The sequence below is a fragment of the Podarcis gaigeae genome (genome assembly GCF_964106915.1).
Source record: "Podarcis gaigeae genome assembly, chromosome: 14".
Taxonomy (NCBI): Eukaryota; Metazoa; Chordata; class Lepidosauria; order Squamata; family Lacertidae; genus Podarcis; species Podarcis gaigeae.
In genome coordinates, this window is record NC_139690.1 from 48562182 (window position 1) to 48573802 (window position 11621).

At 49.2% G+C, this 11621-nt stretch overlaps 1 protein-coding gene across 14 annotated transcripts in view; it reads right to left on the minus strand.

Moving 5' to 3' along the window:
* Positions 1–10844, minus strand: part of MPRIP (myosin phosphatase Rho interacting protein) — a 154807-nt gene extending 143963 nt beyond the window's left edge. For 6 of the 14 annotated variants that reach the window (XR_014557752.1, XR_014557753.1, XR_014557754.1 and 3 more), the window contains exon 1: positions 9270–10819. Coding sequence is in view for 9 of the 14 variants with exons in the window: in XM_083711225.1 (XP_083567351.1) it covers positions 9270–9389 (120 nt within the window). In the remaining 5 variants the exon portion in view is untranslated. Of the gene's footprint in view, positions 1–9269 lie in introns of all 14 variants that reach the window. The other 8 variants (XR_014557755.1, XM_083711214.1, XM_083711221.1 and 5 more) reach the window with 4 other exon arrangements.
* Positions 10845–11621: the final 777 nt, after the last annotated feature.

Sequence of the window (11621 nt, forward strand, 5' to 3'; positions counted from 1 at the left end):
ACCACACCAAACCCTCAATGTGGTTTAGAAAAAAAAAATCAGGAAAAACAGTTGAAAACTACTACAGTGGTGCCTCAGGTTAAGTACTTAATTCGTTCTGGGGGGGTCTGTTCTTAACCTGAAACTGTTCTTAACCTGAAGCACCACTTTAGCTAATGGGGCCTCCTGCTGCCGCTGCGCCATCGGAGCACAATTTCTGTTCTTATCCTGAAGCAAAGTTCTTAACCTGAAACACTATTTCTGGGTTAGAGGAGTCTGTAACCTGAAGCGTATGTAACCCGAGGTACCACTGTATTTAAAACACTGAGAAAAATCAAAATCAGCGATGAACTGAGAACATTAAAACATACATCAACATTCTACATTTCTAGGGAGACTTAGAATCATAGGACTGTAGAGTGGGAAGGAACCACGGCAATCATCTAGTCCAATCCCCCAGGAATATTTCGCCCAACATGGGATTCGAACCCACAACGCTGAGATTCAGAGCCTTGCCTAAACGAAAATGTTTTCAGCTGGAACCAAAGAGAGTGCAGCGAAGGCACCTGATGTCAACAGGCAGGGAGTTTCAAAGTGTAGCTGCTGCCACACTAAAAGATCGATGCCTTGCAAACACGGAACAAGTATTAAGTGGCACAGGGCCACCTCTGCAGATCAAAGCAGACAAGCAGGCATATATGGGGCAAAGTGATCTTGCAGGTAAACCGTTCAGAGCTTTACAGTGGATGCTCAGGTTGCAAACGTGTTCCGTGTGCGATGCATGTTCACAACCCGCAGCATTCACAACCCACAGTGGTGCATCTGCGCACGCACGGGTCGCGATTCGGCCCTTCTGCGCATGTGCAAAGTGCGATTTAGCGCTTCTGCACATGCGCGACCGCCAAAATCTGGAAGTACAGTGGTACCTCGGGTTACAGATGCTTCAGGTTACATACGCTTCAGGTTACAGACTCCGCTAACCCAGAAACATTACCTCGGGTTAAGAACTTTGCTTCAGGATGAGAACAGAAATTGCGCGGTAGCGGGAGGCCCCATTAGCTAAAGTGGTGCTTCAGGTTAAGAACAGTTTCAGGTTAAGAACAGGCCTCCGGAACGAATTAAGTACTTAACCCGAGGTACCACTGTAACCCATTCCAGTACTTCCGGGTTTCAGTGGTCTGCAACTCGAAAAAACACAACCTGAAGCGACTGTAACCCGAGGTATGGACTGTATATGCTAATAATAACACCTTGAGTTTGGCTGGACAGCAAATCAGCAACTGGGTCAGGTCTCCCGGGTTTCTTACGGGGCTTCCTTTCCTTGCAGCAAAAGCATATTTTAAGGAAACAGAGAAGAAAAAGCCTTATCAAGTTCTGTGGTCTCAGGCTACAGGAAATACAGAGTGTGTGATTTAGCAAAGCCCAACCCTTGGGGTTCAATCTGATCTGACCGCTAACTCTTTGAACACATCAAAGGCTGCCAGCTGTTGCGTTTCAAATTGTATGCAAATGCTGCCGATCCTCTTTTGCAAAAAAAACACCCAAACACAAGGAGCTCGCATTGCAGTGGCACTACTTTTCTGGCAGGATCTGACCTTGCAGGAAAGGGCACCACAACACATCTGGAAGCTTGCCACACGCTGCTGCTTCCTCCAGAATTCGAGGAGCACAAGCAAATCTCTCCCATAACGCTTTTCCTCCTGGCACCCAAGAATGGAGCTCGCCAGATCGCTGGCCCAGCAAGAACACGCCACCGTTCCCCAACCCGGTGCCCGCGATATGCCTGTGTTGCCAATGTATGCCGGCCTCCTGGTGTCCTTGGGCTCCCAACTTCCATCAGCACCAGGCCATACGGTCAACAGCCAGGGATGGGGAATTATTATGGGATATGTAAAAATAGAAATTGTCTGCAATGATTATACAGATCACAGAATCTGGAACTAGACAAACCATTGCAATCACAGAGCAGTTAAGAAAAACATGGTACACTATATTGCTGATTAAACCAGCTTATTTTTTCTGGAAGCCATTTAAGAAGACGAACAGATAGCCTGGGAAAATGGTCTTTGTTTATTAATTTTTCAGATAACAAATTTCAAGATGAAATCAAACCTTGAGGTTTTTCTTCCTACGCTGCGACATTAATTTAGGTTTTTATTTCTGTTTCCATATCAAAACATTTTTATATTTGTGGCTTTCATTAGAGCTTAAACTCATATTTGCAAATGCTTACACTTCTTTGAAGTGTATAATAGCTCCTTTTTTTGTACAAACAAGTATTTAAGGGGGAAAGGTTTTATTGAACCGCGTGTTGTGTTTTTAATCCTTCTGAATGGTTTATGCTTTTTAATTATAGTAATGTGCTCCAGGGGCCCTGTAACGAAGGACATAAAATTACATGTATCTTCCTATATGCATAAAAATGGAAGGCTGTCGTCACACAGCCCCCATTGGAGGATGAGCAGTGCTGCATCACAATTCTGTATTTGCATGAAGTTGGGATAGGGGTTGGTGTGATGCACAACCTCAATGGCTGTGGCATGGAAGTGGGTTAATGTGGGTTAATGGCAGGGAGGTTAGAGAGTGGAGCAAGCCTGGACGCAAACCCTAGTCATGACAGTGCAATTTGCAACTCACCAATCACACACCCCTCTGCTTAAAGGCGGGACTCACAAACCTCCTATACAGTGGTACCTTGGTTCTCAAACTTAATGTTCCAAAACCAAAGCGTTCCAAAATCAAGGTGCGCTTTCCCATAGAAAGTAATGCAAAATGGATTAATCCGTTCCAAACTTTTGAAAACAACCCCCAAAACAGCAATTTAACATGAATTTTACTATCTAACGAGACCACTGATCCATAAAATGAAAGCGATAAACAATGTACTGCAGTCACACAATCAATCAATCAATCAGTAGCTGAACTGGGTTCTACACAGTAACGAAAACGCAGAATGAATACAAAAACAGACAGGCCTCAGGGTAACACTCAAATCGGAAGTGTAACACTCAAAACAGAGCACGCTCGGCTTCCGAAAAATGTTCACAAACCGGAAGACTTACTTCCGGGTTTGCAGTGTTTGGGTTCCAAGTTGTTTGAGTACCAAGGCATTTGGTGGTAGGATGACAACAAGTGGTCAGAGGGAAAAGAATAGGAAGAGGAGGTGTCAGAAGCTGAAGAGGGAACAGGGCTAAGTGAGCGGTGGGAGTCTGTGGCAGAGAGCAGTCCAGAATCAGAGGCAGAAGCTGAAGACGGAGAGGAGGGAGACCAAAAAGCAGAGAGGAGTCTGGATGGTGAAGAGGTACTGGTGTCTCCCATTCATGCAACAAGCTCCCCTCCCCACTTGTCTCCCAGAACCAGAAGAGGCATGCAAAGGGCTGCAGAGGAGAAATTAGGGTCATGCAAGCGCAATCTCAGATTGCTTGGGGGAAACCCTGAAGAGGAAGGGACTTAGGCAGCTGTGAGGAGGCAGAGACTTTCAGCAACTGCTTCGGGGGGGGGGGGGATTGCCTTTTGGAGATGAGTTGTTGCACTCATTAGTCCTGACCCTCGTGTCAATCCTGTTTCTGCTAACAAAGAGTTAACTCCATCTTGCTCTGTGTGATTTACTGCTGACTTGCTCCTGTCACCATGTGATCTGACCCCCTCCAAACACCCCTGCTTTCATCAGACAACATAGATGTCCGACTGGTAGCTCAATTCTTCAAATAAGCAGGTGAGAGGCGGGGCTTAGTCCAGGGGTCAGCAAGGTTTATCTTGCCTGGGCAGGATTGGTCCCGCAGAGATCCCTCCATGGGCCAGATCACGCGTGTGCCTGAGTGTGCCCACCTGCAATTTTTGGCGTCTGCGCAGGCGCGATTTCTGGCACTGCGGAAGTGAGTTCCCGCACCGTGCTGCACCGGTTTAGCACAGCAGGCAGCTTGGTTTGGGGGCGGCTCGTGGGCCAGTCAAACGACCTCCGTGGGCTGCTTCCGGCCCATGGGCCTTAGGTTGCTGACCCCTGGTTTAGTCAAAGAAGCAAAGGAGCAAAATGTAAAAAACTTTGCAGCCAAACCAAACTGAACAGCAGCCTGCAAAGCATTTGACGATCAGGCAAAACCCCCAGACGGTTTACCATCATGCCACGAGCAGACTGGATTTGACCTGGCAGGTCACAAAATCTCTACTTGCCAAGTCCAGAGATGAGTATACTTCAAACTTGCGGAATCTCCACATGTTTCGTTTTGAGATTTATTTTTTCCCCCTATTTCATCCACCATCCCGAGCCCGGGGGAAACCAGAATTTCTGGTCACACACCCACATCACAAATTTAAAGCACATGACTCCCCACCAAGTATTGTGAGAACTGTAGTTTCTTAAGGGTTCTGGGAATTGTAGCTCTGTGCAGGTAAACTGCAGGGTTCTTTTTTGGGGAGGGGAGGGGAGCCATGCTTTTAAATGCATGGTGTGGAGGTGAAGTCTGGGTAGAGAGCCACAAATTTCGGGTTAAGGAGAAGAAGTTTAAGATTAACCACATGCTCAAAGCATTTGTCTACAGGATCCGAACTGGGTCTGCAAGCCTTTCGCAGCCATCAGAGGGTTGGGAGACCAGGGTTCAAATCCCTTCTTGGCCACGAAGCTTGCTAGGTGACCTGGGGGGGAGCAGTCACTGTATCTCTCAGCCTAACCTACCTCACAGGGCTGTTGTAAGGATAACATGGGGAGAACTATGTGAACCATCCTGAACTTCTTGGAGAAAAAGGCATGATATAAATGCAAAAACACACCTAGGGTTAGACCAAAAATTTCCTTCAACCTCCTACTAGTGGAAAGACTCCTGATCAGAGGAAGAGAGAGTCCACTTTCGCTCCTAGTTTTCTCCTAAGCATTGCAGGGGGTTGGACTAGATGACCCTCGGAACCCCTTCCAACTCTATGAGACTGATTTCAGCAGCTCAACCATAGTGGTTAAGGTATGGTTACCAGGTTTTTTTCAATGAATCCGGGGACACTTTTTTCCCCTTTTTTCTTTTTTGAAGCGGAGTAGCAACAGGGAGTCTGTAGTGGGGATGGTGAGGCAAAAGACCCTGGGCCCAAGCACACATGCATATTGTATAAAGGTGCGAAGCCCTTCTTTCGCACCCTCTGAAACATAAATGCACATTTTTAAAAAAAACTGGGCAATGGCCACCTGCCCGTAACTCCTGAGCCTCCCCCGATCTGTCAAACCAAAGGGGGAAGGGGGCAGGAGATATGGGGAGGCTCGGGAGTCATGGGCAGGTGGCGCGCTGTTGCCCAGTTTTTTAAACAACTCTGCTCATTTATGTTTCACAGGGTGCGAAAGAAGGGCTATGCACCTTGCCCACAGAGAAACAGTGCACCTTGTACCCCTCCTGGGCAACGGCCACCCACCCACAACTCCCAAGCCTCCCCCATCAGTGAAAACAAAGGGGGAAGGGGGAAGGAGATCTGTACCACCGGACGTCCCCAGTTCCCCCTTGGCAGTGGCGGCGGCAGTGGCAGTCAACAGCCCGGAGCCCGCCAGAGCCAACTGCACTACCAGGCTGGCTCCGGGGACAGATTTGCAAATCTGTGGACTGCCCTGGGAACCGGGGACGTCTGGTAACCCTAGGTTAAGGCCCTTTCAGCTGTTGCTATGGTTAAACAACCAAGGTTCAGAAACACCTGCCCATCTTCTGCAACCCACACAGAGATTATGCAATGGAATATGCAAGAGAACTCTCAGCCCATTTAGTGCAGGAAGGCAAGTAAGCAGCGGCTCCTTGCTGTAGAGTTGAGCTTACAACCAGTGAGGAGCACCTTGTCTGTAGCCTCTGACCAAGGAAGGGATAACCTGCCCTGTCACACAGCCAGGTATTTCTAGGGATCAGCTCCCAATTTGATAGCAGGATAAACACACCCTGCAGATTGGCAAAGGTGAACAAGGAGGCCCATGGTGATCAGAACCAGCCAGCCACAGTCAGTGCCAACTTACAAAAGTGAAATCAGGGCAGGAAAGAGTAGAACGTGAACTCTGTACTAAATTGCTCCCAAACCATCATTTCCTGATCTTTTATGTGGGCCACTTGGAATTTTTAAAGCAATTCTACATTCAGGCTCGTAGGGAATCGCCTCAGTAGACAGACCCAAGATAGAATCACAAGGAACCACGAGGGCCATCTAGTCTGACCCCATGTAGTGCAAGAATCTTTTGCGCAACGAGGGGCTTGAACCCACATCCCTGAGATTAAGAGCATCACGCTCTGCCAACTGAGCTATCCCATCTGTTCCAGCCTTCTTTTTCCACCCAGATGCCCCATGCAAACGCAGCCAGCAAAACTTTCTTCCCAGCGCATGGCATTCACACATAACACCCTCCTGGGAAAATGGGAGGCTCCGTTTTGCTTATTCAGCCCCAAGCTGGGAAGCCTGTGGTCTTCAAGATGCTGCAGAGCTCCAGCTTCCACCAGGCCTGACCATCGGGCCTATGCTGACTGGGGCTGATGGAAGTCAGTAGCCCCAGTGCAACTGGAAGACACTGGGTCCCACTCCCCACGCAGGAAGAAAGGGGGCGGCTGCTTTCACACCCTGTTTGTGGGGCTCCCCAGAGGCACCTAGACCTGCTGATATTGCAGCTGACTGTGGCATCAGACTACAGGATGAACATTGTGCTGATCCAAAACAAGGTAGCATGGTAAATTACGATGCATTAGGTGGGTGTGTTTTCCCCCAAACCAAACCCTTGTCCTGTAATCATCAGCAAAACGAAACAGGCACTGAACGCGACAGAAACAAACCAGCTGGGTCCCTAAGGAGCTCTCAGTTGAGCAAAGCGCATTCACAAAATGCAGGAACTTTTTTAAAAAAACCATCCCGAAAAACACAAAAACGGCCTACTTTTCACACTCGACAGATGATGTTGAGGTGGCTCGCTTATGTCAGGGCTGTACTACTTCAGAATCGGCGGTGGGGGGGAGAGTCGGTTCACACGCTTGAATGCTCCCCCCCCCCCCCCGATATATATAAACCTGCACCAAACGCAGCAGTTTAAAGGGCACTTGGCACTCACCAACACGCCCCCCGGGGTGCACAGCTGCCCATGGAGGCTTTTTCTCGGCACCCGCAGGGCCACCCACCCAGCCTTGCTGAAATGAGGCAGGAACGAAGCATTCCATTGTAGCCAACACACTAGAGCAGAACGTGTGCTTGGCTGGCGTGTGGGAAGGGCTGGCATGACAGGTGTGCAAACACACCCACCAGACCCAACAGATTGGTGCACGTGCACATGCACACACACAAACCCCGATCTTCTTATTCTACGTACATTACTTTGGGGTGTGTGGTTTTTCAGTTGAGAGGTGCAAAGAGATGCCTTCAACCACGTGGCACGCCCCCAACCCAAAATTCAAAGGGTGCAGTTCCAGAAACAGGGTGACCATAACCGCCCTGAGACCTGCAGGTACAGAGCAGCATGCAAATTTAATTCATTGTTCATCATTTCACCTGAGTGACCCAGGCCAGGGTTGCTACCTTACCAAGCAATACCCTAACCTTAAGAAGTAGGCAGAGTACATGTGTATTTATTTACTGAACACATCCATAGCCCAACTTCTTCCCCAGTGACTGGCTTCTGAGGTCACCCAGGGAGCTTCACGACCAGGTGAGGATTCGAACCCAGGTCTCTCCCAGGTCCTAGTCTAGTCTAACCACGACACCACACTGGCTCTCAAGGAACTTAAGCAGGCATGTTGTTTAAATCCTGCCTTTAAAAAAATGTTCCCATTTGATTCCCCACCCTCTGCCTTATGCTGGATCTAATGTGTTTACTGTCATGAGATGCTTTTGAGTTACACTTTGTTTACAAAAAAGGTGACAAATAAGTTTGATATAAATATGTAAGTAAAACTCCCTCCCTTGAACAAGAGAGTGAAACTATACCCCTTTTCAGCAAAACAAATGCAGAGTTATTTATCTGTCGAGCTTTCTTCTGTTTGTTTGTTTTTAATGGATGGAGAGAGAAAAATTAGCCACATCACAAATTTGCTCCATGATTCACACTAAACAGCAAGGAGGAGAGAAAAGCAGAACTTGCAAAGAACCAGAAAGCAGCTGCTGTTGCTTGAAGAACCAGTGGCCAAACCCTGAGCCCCTCCAGGCTTTGTGCAAACACTTCTGATCAGTTATGCACTTGTACAACGCTGCTCAGAGAAATACATTTTTTCCATATTAGCTTCCAGATTACATTATCTCTCTCTCTGTGTGTGTGTGCCCCCCTCCCCCTCCCAGCTCTGCAATATGACTGATCTCATTTCCATAATAGGATTGTAACCATGGATGTCAGAAGTAGTGTGGAATGAGGAGGGGGAGGGTAGGAACAGAAGCAACCGATTGTTTGATCATCAGCCCAGGGAGGGGTGTGCTTCACCCACAGCCCTCCCGCCACTGCTTATGGGGTGCATATACAGAATATCGTGTTTATCAACAGCAGCCTGAACAGGAGGAGGGTGTGTTTTAAAGACATGCTTCTGCACCGCACTTGAATTCAATGGTCCCAGATTCTGCCATTTACACCTACACGACTTTTTAAAATAAATAAATTGCAAGGGCAAATTTACAAAGGGTTTACCTAAAAAAATAAAAAATAAATAGCCTCTCCCAGACGCCCGGCTCTGCCTGCCTTTGATATGGTGGAGACGGGCTTTTGGAAACATTTTAAGGTTCTAACCCTCAAGGTGACGGGGGCGGGGGCGGAGAGAAATGTTTGCAGCAAGAGCTGGTGTCCTGGTTAGCAATCCAGAGGCCTTGCATGGGTGGCGCGTAGATGTTAAAATTCCCTTCTGCAGGCTAACAATTCCAGTCAGAAAGATTAATAGATTAGGAAGAGAAGAGAAACCCGTTTTGATTCCACTCCCCGAAAATAAAAAAAATATATAATCTCTTTTTTTTTTTTACATAAATGATTCAGAAAGTGTTGACATCACAAAGTGGTTCTGTTGTGCGTGTGTCACGGTTATGAGGTCACACTTCTGGTCAAAGTCAAAAGGGGAGGAAAGAACACAGAGATACATTCTTTTCCTGTTTGCAAAAGAATAAAGGAACTGTGGCCAGTGGCCTTTTCAAATTGCATCCTCCCTCTTCCACTACTTCAGTATTATAAACAGGCAGGCAGGCAAGGCCTGTACCACTGCTGTCGTTTAACAATGTGTGCAGCAGCAGCAGCAGCAGCACTCAGTAGGAGCCACCTTCAAGTACGGGAATAACTGCAAATATTGCGCTTAGAATCCACCCCGACACCAAAACCCACGTCTCACCTGGTTCAGATCTTCATCGTTGAGCAAGTGCGACTCGCGAGGCTTAAAACAATTCTGGCATTTGCTCTTGTTAAAAATGTTAGCTTGAAATTTCCTGCAGGGGTTATCTTTAGCAGACATGGCGTTGTCTACCCAGGGAAGAAGGAAAACAGGAGGGCGAGAACGAGGCCAGAAATCAGAGCTTCTCCTTTCCCAACTTTCGTCCACTATTTTAAAAGAGGAATAAAGGGGAGGGACCCAAAAACACACAATGTGCAAGCTTCGTTCTCCTTTGTATAAATATTTCTCTATATATAAAAAAAGCAGGATCCTTTTAAAAACCAAGAGTGGAAACTGACCAGGGCCAAATCCCTTTCATCTGCCTGCTAGGCCACAAACACCTCCTCGCGAGCAATCCGGAGCAACAGAGAATCTGGCGTGCAAAAACATCCCGATTTTATTTATTTTTTCGCCAGAGGCAAACGAAACAACAACAAAAACTGGCGTGGAGGAAATGGGAAGAAGAGGAAAAAAATTAGGTGGCCCCGGAGCAGGCTAGATAAAGCAGATCGGGGCTTGAAAAGCAAACAGCTCCCCAAATCTGGATCTCTGAGGCTCCAGGAGGTTGCCAGAAAAAAAAGAGGGAGCGAGAGAGAAAAGCGGATGGAGGAGAGAAAAAGAAAATCCCAGCTGTCAGGGCAGGTCGGCCTTCGACGGAGCAGAAAGTGGGCAGATCCCGGAGGAGAGGAGCGAGGAGCAGCGGTGCGCTTTCGAAGTAGGGATGCGGAGAGCTTTGCGCGTAAACTTGCTCCTTTCCTGGTCGGCGTCCTCAGGCGCAATTTCCGCGCAGGATCCCGAAGCGCGCTTGCAAAGGGCCGACCGCCGCTTCCAGAGGGGATCCATGTTGCTGCTGCCGCCGCCGCTTCATCCCCACCGTCCGGAGGAGGAATTAATCCAGAGGGATAAATCCAGAATGTAATGTGATTTCTCCCCCTTTTAAGTTAACCTTTGCAAAAAAAAAAAAACCCAAAAACCCCGAAACAGCAGCTGAGCCCAGAAAAAAAGAGCGAGACGAGGAGAGCGCCCGTCTCCCTCGCCAAATAATCCAACTTCTCCCCAACGCCGGGAGGCGGCGAGGCAAGGGGGGGGGAGTGAATCCTGCCGGGCCTCAGCACCAATCCGGAACGGAGCCCGGTCCTCCCGGCGCCTTGCAAAAGGCCTTCTCGCCGCTCCAGCCGCCACCGCCTCCTCCCGCTCTCGGGCTGCCTATCCAAGGGGGAGGGAGGGAAGGAAGGAAGGAAGGGGGGGAAGGAAACGCCTGGATTCCTCTCGCCCCTTTCTTCTCCTGTATTCTTCTGCTGCTGCTTTAGGGCTTGCAGGGGGGCATTTTGCATGCAAAAGCCACCCAGCCCCCGCGCTCTCTTGTCTCTCTTTCCCCCAGCTTTTTCCCCCCCTTTCCCCCTCTTTGCACCAAATGTTTGCAAGCAAAAAAAAAAAGAAGAAGAGGAATTTAAAGGGGGGCGGGGAGCGGGGGAGGGAATCCTCACGCGCTCTCCGGGTTTAGGGGGAGGGGGCACTCCTCCTCTTCTTCCCATTTAATTGACGTGGAGGGATATCCAATGGCAGGTCGCGAGTAGATGCTAACAAAAGGAGACGCTGCCCAATCCAGAGAGAGGAAAGGGAAGGGAGGGGTGTTTGGTGCGCAATGTGCAAAATGCATGCGACCCAAAAGCGGAGATGGGGGTGGGATTGGAGACTGGGCTGTTTCCTCCCCACCCCACTCCTTTAAATCAGGTTTGGTGGACGCGTGCGTTTGGCACCAGTAGTGGTTTGATTTGCGCTTCCCGGACGCCGGTCCTTCCCCCGCCCACCCCCCATGAAAAAGCAGCAGCATGATTTGGAGATTGAAAGCCCCTTTTTGCAAAGGAAAAGGGCCTCCTTCATTGTTCCTTTCCTCTTGCAAGCGGCGGTTTCTTCCTTCGCAGTGAAATCGGGAAAGCCGTCCGCATTTGCAAAGCGCGCTTCTGGCGCGCACCTTTGCGCAAACGCCACGCTGCCTGGTTTCCCGGCTCAGTCTCGCCCGAATCGCCCGTTGTTTCTAAGCAAATAAAAAGTAGCGCAGTTGTTTGGCAGGAAGCCCGCTGGAGATCGAGGCCGCTCGCATCCCGAGGGAGCACGGATGCGTGGTTTGCACGTCGGAAAGTGCCACGGAGGACGAAGCGCGCCCGGCGTCTGCGGGGGAGGGTGGCTCTTTCGTCGCGGCTTCGCCCCAGGCGCCCTTGGCGCAATAATCCCCGCTGTACAGGTAGATGCCTGGAAGAAAGGAAGGAGAAACAGAAGTATCGCAGTTCCCTGTGCTTGTGTCACGTGCTG